Source organism: Botrytis deweyae, assembly GCF_014898535.1.
Source record: "Botrytis deweyae strain B1 chromosome Unknown BDEW_002, whole genome shotgun sequence".
NCBI classification, from domain to species: Eukaryota; Fungi; Ascomycota; class Leotiomycetes; order Helotiales; family Sclerotiniaceae; genus Botrytis; species Botrytis deweyae.
Window position 1 is genome coordinate 1,562,054 of NW_024066209.1, and position 14,365 is coordinate 1,576,418.

Here is a 14,365-nt window from a genome sequence, read left to right on the forward strand (position 1 = left end):
CTTTCTGAAAATATTGATATCAAGAAATTTGACGATGGATTCAATGCACAAGATCCAGAACTTCGGCCCCGCTTGGTATGGACGAACAGACCGTACTTGCATGCAAGCCGCGGGAATTCAACGCAAAGACTGTTGAAAGGCAGAGGAAGAGCTGGCTACAAGCTGAGTGGAACCTCAGCCAGCCCAGACTTTTTTTATGTTAAGTCAGCAAAATCATGTTAGTAATATGCAACTGGCAGGGCTAGTGGAAGGAAAACAGCCAATCACAACCGTTCGAGCCCCCACCATCCGTATTCAAATTATACCTCTATCAGATATCACTCCGATGTGCAAGAGAAGCTCTTCTCCTTTAATTCATGAAGCAATGAGCTTATTTCGGTAATCGTTCACAAATAATTTAAATATTCGATCGAGATTTAGTTACAGTCAGTTGGGATTCATTTGAGATTCAGTTCGGGGAAAAGTCGGAAAACACAATGTAAGAGGAATTCCGAATTTGACGATTCGGCAACTTTCCGATATTGTGTATTTTGGGGAATCCACTTTTTTCAACATGTTCTAACTCTATCTTGATGAAGCCTCTTTCTCGAGTATCCTAGAAATGGAAAGCGAGTTGTCCGTCAATTAATCGATGTGTATCTGATTATTAATTTTATCTATTCGTCTTGCTGCATCATCTAAGCTTCTTGTACAACATGCCTAATTTGAAGCTTACAGCATGCCGTACAAAGGAGAAGCCGTTCATTTTCCGAGTTATCCTCAGTTGCTGGTCGAGTAGAGAAGATACCGGTATCCGATATACATATTTTTGAATGACGCATTCCAGAAGAAGACAAGGGCCACTCAGTACCTTGACTTTCCATGGATACACCGTTGACGCTTTCCGAAGCTCGCATTTGTAGATCTGTAGCATGCATTCAGACAGGTATGGAATGGATATAAAGTATTTCTAGCTCCTCTATCTATGTATGAAGTCGAAGCATCAAACTTTTACTTAGATCTCTCTACAACAAACACATGTTTCCTCAGACGTAATTTATCTATCATTGCAATACAAGAATTGATTCCACATAATGGCATCTAAGGTTTGAAGTCTAATGATTCATCTTGGACATGACTGATTCTCTGTGCAGCTCAGTTCCCCCGAAAAACCTGTTTACACTTTAGCCGAAGGTACTTTGTCCACATATATGTACTGAACGACATAATGCTGAAATATCTTAGGGGTACCAGTCGCGGATCCGACGACTTCATTGCGATTGAACACTTTCGGTCTAGGAGGCCTTGTGTTATTGCAAGATACACAATTAATTGAAACGCTTGCACATTTTTCACGAGAAAGAATTCCAGAGAGGTATGTATCAAGAAACGATTCAAAGAAATCCACTGATGAATATCAGAGTAGTTCATGCTCAAGCTGCTGGTGCTTTTGGAGAGTTTGAAGTCACTCACGACATTTCGGATTTGACTTCAGCGGCCTTCTTGAATGGAATTGGAAAGAAGACTCCTTGCATGGTGCGCATATCCACAGTAGGAGGAGAGAGAGGGTATTCAGATGTTGTGCGAGATGTGAGAGGCTACGCCATGAAATTCTATACCGAGGAGGGAAACCAAGACTTCGTCTTTAATAATACCCCTGTATTTTTCATTCGCGATCCCCTCAAATTTCCTTCGCTAAACCGATCACATAAACGTCATCCACGAACAAACGCCCCAGATGCTGACATGTTCTGGGATTTCCACAACAACAATCCGGAAGGAATACATCAAATCATGTATCTATTCTCGGATAGAGGAACTCCTGCTTCATTGAGACACCTAAACGCATACAGTGGACATACTTATAAATTTACTAAGCAAGATGGCACGTTCAAATACGTACGATTCCACTTCCATTCGGATCAAGGAGTGAAGAATAATACAGCAGCCGTGGCAGAGAAGCTCTCAGGAACAAATCCAGATCACCATAAACTGGATCTTTTTAATGCTATCGAACGTGAAGAGTTTCCTAGCTGGACAGCAAGTATTCAAGTTATGGATCCAGAAGATGCGGAATCGTTTCGTTGGAACGTGTTTGATATGACCAAGGTATGGCCACATAGCGAAGTGCCATTGCGGCCCTTTGGTAAAATGACGCTGAATAGAAATGTGAGATATAATTATTCCTTTTTACTCTGAATTTCTTGCTAATCTACATGTAGCCAAACAATTTCTTTGTAGACATCGAACAAGCAGCTTTCTCGCCTTCAAATATGGTTCCAGGTATTGCTCCATCCGCAGATCCAGGTAAGTTTCTACTCCTATCTTTACACTTATAAAAATCACTAACCACTCCCTTCGAAAGTCCTCCAAGCCCGCCTTTTCTCATATCCAGATGCCGCTCGCTACCGGCTCGGCACAAATTATCAGCAACTCCAATCCAACGCTCCTCATTGCCCCGTCTACACACCATATCAACGCGATGGTCTCTCTTCAATCAACGGTAACTATGGACCCGACCCAAACTATGTCCGATCAAGCTTCGTTCCACTTGCTCCTGCGAATCGCAATGCTCAGGCTGTGCATAACATTCAACACGAACTTTGGAGCGGAAAAGTGACGGCGTTTACGAGTCGAGTTGTAGATGATGATTTTGTACAGCCACGGAATTTTTGGAGAGAGGTTCTGGGAAAACAGGAAAGTCAGCAGGAAAATTTGGTGGGCAATGTTGCGGGAGAGCTAGCGAATGTCAAGCATGAGAGAGTTAGAAGGGAGGCTATTGGTAAGTTTTGTGTCTTTTTGTGTCTTTTTGTGTGTAGGCTGTTGAGTAATGTGAAGCTGATGTTGTTTTATAGAGATCTTTAGGAAGGTCGATGATGACTTGGCAACCAGGATAGAGAAGAAAATTGCAGAGTTGTCAAATCTTTGAGCAATGAGCAGGTGACAGAAGGGTTGCAGGGCGCATTTGGCAGAAATGATTGTTATTTTATCGCAATAAGAATTTATTCCGAGAATCCAGAGCTCTAATAAGATTTGTTATAAAATTTTCAACTGTATAAGAGCCTCGCAATACTTTCTGTGTGGCTGGTTGGTTTGTGTTATGGAAATTTCTTCAGTAAACAAGCTCGAAGTTTTCGTGAGATTTGACAGTTCGTGCCTCTTTTAGCTTCGAGAGGCCAGGAAAGTATTGGGACAAGATATTTAGCATGGATAAATGTGAGATAGTAGCTTAAATATTATTTTTCTGAGGTGGTAAGAGCGCTTCTCTCTACTCCTATTCCGCATCGGGATATGTTAAGCATCAACCTTCCCTGATTTCTGGTCTTAAAATGTCCACTTCCTGAGACTCCTCTTACTGATATCAAAAGGGAAATTCAAGAATTTGTCTTTGCCTTTGCTTACTATAACATTATACCACTAACTTTACTCTTTATTATTCAAGTATAAGCTACAAATGGACACATCAGAGTGGAGTTCGAACCTTGCGGTGAGGAACAAGGAGCCTATAGTCACCGTTAGAGAGATCCTGCAAGATTCCGAGTGAGTGCAACGATCTTCTGGAACACCTTTTGTTGTCTAAAATTCTGAAATAAAAGCACTAATCGTCTCAACTGCACAGTGTCGACGACCAAACCTTAGAGCCATGGTCCTCTCACAGTCCTCGTAAACGAAATCATCACGAAGTGGAGAGAAACTCGATTATTACTCCATCGATCCGGTAATTCTCCAAACCAGATAGGGGCGTTGAAGTTCGTTTTGACATCGTTGACACTTTCAACCAGAAAACCAAGCAACGAGAAGGAACAAGTATCGCCAGCAAAGCGCCAACGCAATGATAGAGGCATGGAATCAATTCACCTACGAACAGAGCACAATGGCAAGAGTCGAGGAACTGTTTTCATGGAAAGGCAGGTGAATTTGGAAAGTGGTAGCGCATTTAAGACTGATTGCCGTGCAGAGAGATTGCTGTATCGAAGAAGGGTAACAAAAGAATTCCTGAAACGCCCAATACTAGGAAACAACTTGAGGGCTTAACAGTGACGCTGTCGTAAGTTTCGATCATTTTTTGTAGCTTAAACGATACTTTTATTAATACTAACATGGATACAGGGGATCAGCACCGCCATCTGCTGGTAGTGGACCAGAACCCTCTGGTACCAATGAGACCACGTCCATCGATGCAAAGATGTGAGCTAGATACTCACTAAGGGTTTTGATCAAGACTTTAAGCTCTAACTAGCCCTAAAACTTAGTGTCCCCATCACACTTAGTCCCGCACTAGCACATCTTAGCTCTGCACACCACGAAAAACCCAGATCAAGTTCTATCTCTAGTAGCTCCGCATCTCTTCATGATAAATACCACAACCCCAAGAGAAACTACGAAAATAATCCACACAACACTTCCGAAGCTCAAACCCCTAAGAAACGCAGCGACAAGTACGAAACCAAGCTTGACAACACTGAATCCAACCAGAATTGTGAACACATCAGCAACACCTTTGAATCTCTCTTTCCCACAGTCAAAGATTGGATCGAGCAACAAAGGTCTCAATTCGATACTGTTACTGAAAGAATCGATAAACTTTTCAGCCTGATACAACAAGGCCAACGACTACTTCAGAACGCCATGACTACCGAAAATGCTTCTAAATGGAAGCTTGTGACCGACAGATTCATTAATATACTCGCAGAAGATCTTAGGATTGATGATCCTACCTTTGCAGTACTCAATTTTGTACAAGAGAGAGATTCCGTCGCCCAACTTACAAACGTGTACTTTTCAACCGACCCTCCCCAGACTTTGGAAGAACTCCAGCGGTTCGCCAGATCAAGCATGGGTGTAAGCTTGAGTGGGAAAGAAGAAAGGTTTATCAGAGACATTAAATATCTCAGCGCTACACAAACAAGGCTCGAGGAGGAATGGAACATGCTCAACTTAAAAGAAGACAAGAACAATTTCAAATTCATGCTTGAGATGAATTCCTCTGAGCGAGCACAAGTTCTACAAGGGGCTTGGGATTTGAAGGAGGAAATTGCGGACTTCTACATGTGTGCTGACACAAGAAGATGAAGTAAATTGTGACATGCGACAGAAAGATGTAAAACTGGAGTTATTGGGCTGCTTTTTGCGAATACATTTATACCTATGAGCTTAAGCTCATAGGTGTTGGAGTAGCAAGGTTGGGGCTTCTATTGCTGGAGCAATATTATCTTCGACTCTGCAGAGCATGCACCTTTCTCTTGATCTCTTTCTGTTTTTTATCCAATGAGGGAAGGGTGTACAGTGGCCAGCTAGAAAAGATTAGTTGTCACATATCATGAATAAAAGATCAACAATTATCAAAAATCATGCGCTGATAGGAAATTTTATAATGTGCACATTTACTTGGTATTTTGTTTTCATACAGTGGTAAGCACACTAGCATTCTTATACCACGTCAAGAGAGGATTCTCCCCGTTCTTGGTCTCCGTCTGTTCCACATAAGCCCATCGGTTCAAAAATTCTTCATGTGATAACACTTGTGTGAACTTTCCCGTGATGGCTCTGTATACATTATCCATGACAGCGAAGTCGGTAGGGAACAATATGTCAAAGTATCCTTGATGCACCTAAGTGCCATTAGCAACGATGAAAGGGACAAGGAATATTGATGCTCACAAAAGGCGTCGTAACAGGAACTGTTCTTCTTTTATATCTTGTCTGGACAACTGGTGCATTGACCCCCTTGATCGTGTCCGGCAGCGAATGAAAATCACTTGTTACTAATCTATGCGCCGGGAAATACTTGGCCAGAATATCGAAGAACTGCATTAGTCTCGTGGGTATATATTCTGGCTGACTGAGATTCGGAGCGAATGGCATATTATTTCTCAAAGTCTTCACTAGTCTGTTCTGCGGAAGGGGGTGTGGGTATTTTCCATTAGTAGCAGCGTGTCGTACGCGAAGGAATCTAGATGCTATGGGATCGATGGTGGGAGTGTAGAATTCGTAAAAGTCGCCGGTGTTGGATATCAAGACGGTGCCTTGGAGAGGTTCTTCGGTAACAGGGTCGTATCGAATAGAGTCGTGGGCAAAATTGTCAAAAACTTCCATGGCGAGGAAGAAACATGGTGAGGGAACTATCTGGTTCCATTCGAAAACTGATTTGTTGATAATCTCGACTTTAGATGAGTGTCCTCGAGAATTGGCATTCCGTAACAGGTGCGACTTTTGTAGCGATGCGAGATTGCTGGATATCTCAATTATCTTAAACTTTGTGCGGGCATAGACCTCAGGTTCTGTGGCACGAATATAGTCGAGTATATTGAGCATAAGAGTACCATTTCCAGCGCCCATTTCGTAGATTATGAGGTCGTGGTATGGGTACTGCGATATTTTGTAATTGTTGATCAAATACCGGGCTATAGCTTCACCATAGTAGGGTCTGAAGAGCTCCGTTGGTGTATGCCATAATTGGCGAGTCTCATTAGGAGACTTGAGATCCAACTCGTCCTCAAACTCGGTGTATCGTTGTCCCAGGAGACGATGAAAGGCTGGTTCATCTTCGAGGGAGTTGAAGTCGAAAGGCTCGCCAGGAGTAAAGATAACGACTTGCTTGGAGAAATAACCATAAGAAGGATTGTATAAACTATCTGCGGAAGGTGTCAGATAATCACACGGCATGTTAACGACTGGATTGTGAATACCTTCAATGAAATCTCGTGTGAGCATCTTCACACGCCTTGGCCTTTCTCTCCTCCCCCTCAACTGATCCGCTGTAACCATGGGATACTTATTGAATTCCTCCATCATATCTATCGGAAAGATATCCGTTCTCTGCTGCCAATGGCTTTCATTCTTGCTTGTCTCCTTCACTCCTCTGCCCCTCCTACTGGTGGTCGACAAACATCTCAACTGCGAACCATGCCCATTCCATGCTCGAGGAGACAACGAAGAATGAGAACGTAAAACCTCACAGTTCTTGTGTCGGAATAGCTGCCGAAACAGCTGTGCCACAATTGGGGAATCCATCGACAGAAGTGTTTAAATTCTTCTGTGTGTTTCTTGGGGGACCTCTGTCGCAGTGTTGAGTTCTGGTTGGTCCAAGCTTCTTTCGCAAAGTTTTGCAAGGATATTGAAAGAGTTGACCTGTGAAAAATCACATCAACAAAATGAATTTATTTACGACTCATGATTGAGATAATGATGTTGAGAATAGCAAGGATATAATGTCTCTGAGCAACCACCCCAAGGCATATGGTTCTGCAGCAGTTGCAGTTGCATTCGTCGCAGGAGTTCTGTTGACATTGGGTTTCAAAGACTTTTATCCTGATTTGGAACGAAGATATCAAAGACGGCGAAAGGGAACTGGAACTGGAACTGGAATTATTGCATCTGATTCATCTGCATCTGATCTAAGACCGGTTGGCTCTAACCTACCCCCACTAAGGCTAGAAGACCGTACTCGGAAATCAGTTGTCGGATTGCCGAAACCTATAATCCCAGAAGGAATAGAGGGATGTATTGGAAATACACCATTATTCAAGATCAAGAGTCTTTCCGATGCAACAGGATGCAATATTCTTGCAAAAGCGGAGTTCTTGAATGGCGGAGGAGGAAGTCCCAAAGATAGAGTAGCCTTGAATATGATTATGATGGCGGAAGAGGAAGGATTTCTGAAACCTGGCCGAGGTGACACTATTTATGAAGGCACAGTTGGATCAACTGGCATTTCACTTGCAACTTTAGCACGTGCCAGAGGTTATAAAGCATACATATGTATGCCCAATGACCAGAGCACAGAGAAGTCGGATCTTCTACATCATTTGGGAGCCACAGTTGAAAGAGTAACCCCAGCACCTATCACTTCTACTGAACATTTCGTCAACCTGGCAAGACGAAGAGCGAAGGAACATACGGCCTCCAAAACAGATTCTAGTAGAGGGTTCTTTGCTGATCAATTCGAGTCTCGTGCAAATTACCGGGCACATTTTCAATCTACAGGACCTGAGATTTATGCCCAGACGGGAGGTGATGTAAGCAATCAAACCTCTAGAATCTCACACACAATTTAGCTGACGACGTTTAGATTGATGCATTTGTGGCCGGTGCTGGGACAGGAGGAACCATCTCAGGTGTAGCACTATACTTAAAACAAGAGCAACTTATGGGACAAGATCTCAAAGTCGTACTTGCAGATCCAGAGGGAAGCGGCCTTTACAACAAAGTCAAGCATGGCGTCATGTTCTCTTCAACCGAGAAAGAAGGCACAAGACGTCGGCAGCAGGTTGATACTATCGTCGAAGGGATTGGAATCAATCGGTTAACCGAGAACTTCGAAGCGGGGCGAGAAATCATCGATGATGCCGTAAAGGTGACAGACTTGCAAGCACTCAAAATGGCGAGGTGGTTGGTCGAGAAGGATGGCATTTTTGTTGGAAGTAGCAGTGCTGTCAATTGTGTGGCAGCTGTAGCAACAGCGTTGAAATTGGAGAAGGGGAGTACGGTGGTTACTATACTTTGTGATAGCGGAACGAGGCATTTGAGTAAATTTTGGAAGAAGGTGGGAGAATTGGGCTTGGAGGAGGAACATGACAGCCAGGATTTGCTGGCTCACTTACGTCTTCTACCCACCGAGGAATGAATATGCTCATGAGCTCATCGAACTGTTACTCTTTGCAAAGAAATGTGTGGCAGCAGGGGTTCACGAGCTAAAAGTTCATTCGTACATATCCAACTTAGGTCACGCAATCAGCCTATTTCCAATTCTGTGATACAAATTTGGAACATATGATAGATCTTTATTACTCAACTTTGTTCCAAAGAAACCTACTAGGTCTTTGCTTCTCGCGTCTAGGCAATATAATGTTTCTTCGTTTGAAGAAGTAGAAACACGAAGTCGTTTCTTAGAACTCAGCGTTGACGACAAGATTCATGAAGAACAAACAGGAATTGCATAGAAGGATAGGCATTTCACCTACTCTTCCGACCCCGTCTTCGCCCCTCTCGCATCAAAGAATAAAGGATAGCTTTGGTGTGATAGAGAATATAGAACGTATGCCGTAGTTCCGTTGGATCCGAGCAACAAGCGCGAAAACAAACATAGAACACTGGGACACCAAACGTATCTTTGTAAGGTTATGTTTCTGGTATAACGAAAATCACTTTTGAGATATTTTCTGATTGATCCGGCTAACATGATATGCGGCAAAGCTCTCTATGTATGTAGTCATGCAGCCATAAAGTTATCATATACCTATATACCTGCAACCTTGTAAAGAAATTGATCGATCTTGGTAAAGGTGCATTGCGTTGGGGCTTTATACTTAAAGTTCTACTCGTCGCCTCGAGTGTTGCCGATGGTTCTAGCATGAAAATATGAACTTATTCAAGCAATTTCGTTTTATGAAGTCAATCTATTTACTTCCCTCTGTCTGCTCAGCCTGGAAGGGAGAAGTAAATGGAAAATACTAGGTACAAGAGATTTTCCAAAAATGGGGATATTTCCCACATTTTGTTGATAGGTCGACAACGATACTACCTACACAGTGCAGATATTTTGCACTCGTATTTCACTTTGCGCACCGAACCGAAGCTTGCTTGACTTGCACCTAATCTCTATATTCGCTTTCTTGCAGTTCATGGTACGTAAACTTTTTTACAAGAAGGCCTTGCATTAGGAAGGAATCACACGTTATCTAGGTGCTCGTTTTTCTGTGAGGTTGAAAAATTCAAGCCGGTAAATATCACAGTCGCGCAATTTGTTTGGGGAAGTTCCTCTATTCGATCCTGTTGGTCACAGAATGGAACGACGCAGGCACTCGATGACACTCAGAACCCTAAAATATGCACCGTGCCACATGAAGACTTGTAGACTGTAGTGGGCTGTCACCAACTTTCGCAGGCAATTCTCGCATGGAGTCATCTGGGACTTGCATCATCAGCCCCCACATTTTATTTTTTTAAAGCCTCCTGAATGGGGCGATCTTCGTTACGCGAGGTTACCTCACAACTGCCGCGAATAATGGATCGCCTCAAATTCTTGTCAATTAAGAAAAAACGCTTCATCTCCAACCAGAGATAAACTTGTATTGTGTAAAATGTTATCTTCAAATGTTGAAAATGTTTGTGCAGTACAGCTACCTGCTTTGTTAATCAATCATGACAGCTAAGCTAACCCAATCACCACAAACCTCCCCAGACTTCCCACCACTTGGAGAATTGTTCTCTCATACACCATCCCTTCAGCAGTCCTGACGTCAGATTCTAGCCATTAAATAACCTCGGGGTATATTCCCCTGCAAAGCCAATGAAAATGGCATCTCCGACGAGGTAGCATTGATTGCTGAACCAACAACAACAATCATGCGAATCCCTGATATTTAGCTTCCAAATCATGGTTCCCAACACAGAGGATGAGCCCAGACAGGTCGATAAGAAAAATATGTACTCAAATTCAAGGATGATCCTAATCAGCGCCAGTGCAGACAGCTAGCTGGAAAAGCAAACAACATGGTAAGAGAACAGGTCGGTTTGTCACCGGTGAGCTAAGCGAGCAGTACGGCGTCGCGAAGAGGGTGGGAGCGATTAAATTTGGAAGAAGCAAACTTCATGTGAGAACAGCGCAGTGCATATCCGCAAATCGCATCACAATAAGGTTTTGCTTGAAGAAATACATTTTCGATTTGCATGAATCTACTTCAATCGTTTGATGATGCTGCAACATATCCGAGGGAAGTTGTTTCTTTTTACTAAAACCACATTCCACAAAATGCTCTCATTTGAATGCATTATTCCGCACGTTACTTCAATCACAAGCTCTTTTCGTACACTTGCAGACAGTTCTGCACTTCATCTTATATCTCTTTTCTGATACTGTTGATATTTCTGTGAAAACTGCAGGCCCATTAGCTTTGAGAGTATCCAGTGGTAGGTATTATTGCGTCCAAGCATAACAGAGGCTGATAATTATTCTTGTACGCCCTTACTATCCCCCTCTCACACCGCTTCTATGATGCCTAAATTGCTGCCTTCTGGAATCCACGCTCTTGGCTTTCCAAAACGAGGATCGGCAGCTTGAAAAAAGGAAGCCCAATCATCGGTATCGCGCTCGTGAGAGTTGAAGAGAGAAAGCATAATCATATCCATACCCCTGCACGACCGTTAGATCTATCATGAAGAACTTGCAATTACAAACTGAACGGGTAAATAAACCGAGCTCGAAGCATACCTTGCGAGTTGTTCTCGAAGCAAGGGTCTTGTTCCAGGCTCTGGAAGTAGATGGTTGTAGCAAATGACTCGAGCAATTCATACCGTGCCGTTGTACACCCCGCGAACATGCGTAGAGTTCTATTGTTTTCCTCCTTTTACATGTTAGGGTTGTTTCCACTCGCGATATCTTCAAGATTAGTAGTCTCCGAACTTATACATATACATATCTTATTGCTGATTGCTCATCTGAGGACCAAAATCCTAATGCATCCAATCAAAACCCAACTCAACAATCTCGATACCGCAGAATTGTGTCTCGAATTATCCCATTAACCCAAGAAAGTCGACCCAGTTTGACTGATAGGTACTGCATCCGTTGATGAAGTCGTGTCAGGAGTTTCAACTTCAAAACTCTTGATGCATTCTTCACTGGCAGATGCAGACACCGTCTTACAAACAATAACAGTTGTGACTTTTCCACTGGATAACTGAACTCCCACACCAGACTCTCGAGATGATAACCTTCGCACCTGACAATGTCGCTATCCGTGCCCGACACTGGTCGCCTGTCCAGCTATTATAGCAACTGGAAGACTAGAGTCGCTGCTTCGCACAACAACTGACATCGCTTCTCCATTAAACACGTCACGTTTAGCGAATTGGTCTGAGCTGAAGTTATACTGTAGATACCTAGGTAGTAGAATATTAAATATACGGCCCTTGTAAGTCTCTAAAGATTTATTAAATGTATTGCAAAATGAACGCTTTAGAATGTCGAAATATAAAAAAAAGCTAAAGAGTGAGGCCTGAAGTATAAGTCGAAGCAGTGAAAAGAATATGTTCTGCAACCAACATGACACTAGGAAGGTTGGATTCGCGCCTATGAGGCTGTTCATCTTGACTTTAGTCCCGCGGTGGTACATAGATCAGTACATTCGCTACTCTAATGACGCAAAGCTTTATGGCAAATACACTTCCGACATTGTGTTTGTTCGAAAGATTTGTTGCTCACCTCACCCAGTAACACTATGGTGTGCACTGAAGATACCTGTGTGTTTTTGATACTGTACTAGCTATAATGAATTTGAGCAGCTGGGAATTGCATGATTGTGGGACATTAATAGATTCTATAATTGTATTCAAATAAGAGCTAGAGCTAAATTTTAAAACGGGCACATATTTGAAATGCTTCCATAACGCTGGTTTCAACTTCTTATCACCTCCGCCTGAATGCCTTTTATTGTAGAATGAAGTGTCTTTCGCGGAACTACAAATCTGTTCTTAGACTCTTGTGAAAGCCCTGCCAATGGTCGATATCAAGCTTTCGGTTAAAGCTGCACAGACGGGAGTACCTGATGGCTCACAGATTTTTGTGATCATCGACAGCTTGACGGCAGTTCGAATATGCTTGGAGCAGGAATGGATGTAAAGTAAATTCATTGAGATTTTTAATTAAACGGTGCATCATGGCGCTCCTCTAAATTGGTCAATAAATTGATTCGCCAGAGTTCTCCTTCTTCCAACTTCTCCACCCGACTGACCATCCGATCCTGTAGCAGCCACTGTATTTTCTCCCTCCAATCTCCTCCTCATTCCTTCAAACCCTTCACTTCTCTTCTTGACCTGAACGCCCACCATCCAGCCTGGTAATCTCCATCGCGTGAAAGCTGTAGGTAGTACATCGTTTCGCCAGCAATAGCCAATAATCCAGCCGACCATTGCAGATATCAGTGAGCCTGGAAATTGGGAAAGACCCAGCTGAATAGCGGGGAGATATATGTATGATTTATCCGAGAATGTAACTCCTACGAAATTCTCCTCGGTCATAGGTGCAGAGGTAGCTGCAACTTTGTATTTGTATTGATGCGGAATAACGGCATGGTACTGGGCTAGGATAGCAAATATAAGAGCCGTTGGTCCTGCGGGTAGGTAATTTATCGCGTAGAGGGAAAGGGGTCGTAGAAGGATGAGCAAGATTGGCGATATTATCGAGGTGAAGCAGAACGATAATATCAGGAAAGACTATAAATTTACTTTCAGCAGATATTCATGGTAGATGAAAGAATGAAAAACTCACAGCAAATCTACGAGATCCCCATAATCTTTCCACCACTCTCATATTATAGTATGTTATCGCGCCAAAAAATACTTCTGTCGAATTGGTATAGCATAATTGGTAACTCAGCATCCGCCATAGTTGATGATATCGTAGCAGATGAGGATCTGCTTGTATATAGAAAAAATGCTTTGAATCTGTGATACTAGCGAGGAGTGAGGTTACGATAACCCCATAGACAAGGCTGCGCGTTACTGGCACATCTGTGAAACCGGTAGAGAGCATAGCGACGTTCAGATCGGAATTTTGAATCTCTAGTTAGTGTTCCACTTAAATTGCTGATTGTGTCGCAATTCGGTCGTTGAACATCGAATTCGAACAATGCACTGAAGTTTGAAGTGAAAGCAAATGCCAGATTGGCCTTTTCAGCCTTATGATGATGAAAGAATTAAAGTAGAGTGGCCTTAGTGGCAGTATCCACTTATATTTTACAAGGGTGACTCGTGGCATGTGTAATCACTAGTGACACCCCTTCGCTTCCTTTGACTGCCCCCAAATTGCCCACCTGTGATGTCCGTTTCCATTTTCGAAATTTCTTAAAGTTGGGCCGTAAAGTATCATTGGAAATGTATCCAGCCATTGATCTCTAGTCCAACACGTACTTTATTTTGTCCTCGGTACGTTCTGCCGATTACATACATCCTCACATCGAAACAAGTTCGAATCGGTCACATTAGGTAGACTTCTTGATGTTTGACATCAGAGAGCCTGACTATGTGTCTCCAGGTAGGAGACAGCCAACTCGTATCCCACAGTTCTCTAGATCCTCGCAAAAGCTCTATAGATTATATGATCTAGTGATGCAGCTATTGCTGTCCTAGATAACACGTGTATCATCAAACACCAGATGAATTGTTCCTTAACATCATTCTCACAAGCTCGCCGTTTATAAGCGTATCCATCTCGAGTAAATGCACACTATTCAGCACAAATAGAAGACAGTATTCTTCAACGCAAGAAATAGTTTTATTCTATATAAGTCTGCGCATTACATGTGATAAGGTCTGAATGAGCAGTCTCTAGACTCTTTTGTCACTTATCACGGTGATGTCGATGCCATGATCTCTTGTGACTCAA

At 42.8% G+C, this 14,365-nt stretch overlaps 5 protein-coding genes across 5 annotated transcripts; 3 read left to right on the forward strand and 2 right to left on the reverse strand.

The window, feature by feature from the left end:
* The first annotated feature begins 968 nt into the window (after nucleotides 1–968).
* On the forward strand, nucleotides 969–3,027 carry EAE98_001163 (uncharacterized protein). The gene is made up of 7 exons (XM_038948780.1): nucleotides 969–1,085; nucleotides 1,134–1,173; nucleotides 1,225–1,354; nucleotides 1,401–2,148; nucleotides 2,202–2,286; nucleotides 2,345–2,761; nucleotides 2,835–3,027. The coding sequence occupies exons 1-7, from the start codon at nucleotides 1,074–1,076 to the stop codon at nucleotides 2,906–2,908; spliced, it is 1,506 nt and encodes a 501-aa protein (XP_038815046.1). The 5' UTR covers nucleotides 969–1,073; the 3' UTR covers nucleotides 2,909–3,027.
* Nucleotides 3,028–3,433: 406 nt separating this feature from the next.
* Nucleotides 3,434–5,052, forward strand: EAE98_001164 (uncharacterized protein; the record flags this gene model as incomplete). Its single annotated transcript, XM_038948781.1, has 6 exons — nucleotides 3,434–3,519; nucleotides 3,599–3,697; nucleotides 3,762–3,891; nucleotides 3,942–4,027; nucleotides 4,090–4,167; nucleotides 4,233–5,052. The coding sequence occupies 6 exons, from the start codon at nucleotides 3,434–3,436 to the stop codon at nucleotides 5,050–5,052; spliced, it is 1,299 nt and encodes a 432-aa protein (XP_038815047.1).
* A 284-nt stretch (nucleotides 5,053–5,336) lies between these two features.
* Nucleotides 5,337–6,993, reverse strand: EAE98_001165 (uncharacterized protein; the record flags this gene model as incomplete). The annotated part of the gene is made up of 2 exons (XM_038948782.1): nucleotides 5,337–5,591; nucleotides 5,641–6,993. The coding sequence occupies 2 exons, from the start codon at nucleotides 6,991–6,993 to the stop codon at nucleotides 5,382–5,384; spliced, it is 1,563 nt and encodes a 520-aa protein (XP_038815048.1). The 3' UTR covers nucleotides 5,337–5,381.
* Nucleotides 6,994–7,190: 197 nt separating this feature from the next.
* Nucleotides 7,191–8,605, forward strand: EAE98_001166 (uncharacterized protein; the record flags this gene model as incomplete). The annotated part of the gene is made up of 2 exons (XM_038948783.1): nucleotides 7,191–7,997; nucleotides 8,051–8,605. The coding sequence occupies 2 exons, from the start codon at nucleotides 7,191–7,193 to the stop codon at nucleotides 8,603–8,605; spliced, it is 1,362 nt and encodes a 453-aa protein (XP_038815049.1).
* A 4,031-nt stretch (nucleotides 8,606–12,636) lies between these two features.
* Nucleotides 12,637–13,513, reverse strand: EAE98_001167 (uncharacterized protein; the record flags this gene model as incomplete). The annotated part of the gene is made up of 2 exons (XM_038948784.1): nucleotides 12,637–13,194; nucleotides 13,250–13,513. 2 exons carry the CDS (start codon nucleotides 13,511–13,513, stop codon nucleotides 12,637–12,639), a joined length of 822 nt encoding a protein of 273 aa, XP_038815050.1.
* Between the last annotated feature and the right edge of the window lie 852 nt (nucleotides 13,514–14,365).

Bases quoted from the DNA above. Each gene is read 5' to 3' on its own strand.
- EAE98_001163 (XM_038948780.1), top strand. The intron at 1,174-1,224 runs GTACTTTGTCCA...GAAATATCTTAG, and splicing joins TGTTTACACTTTAGCCGAAG to GGGTACCAGTCGCGGATCCG. The intron at 2,149-2,201 runs GTGAGATATAAT...ATCTACATGTAG, and splicing joins AAATGACGCTGAATAGAAAT to CCAAACAATTTCTTTGTAGA.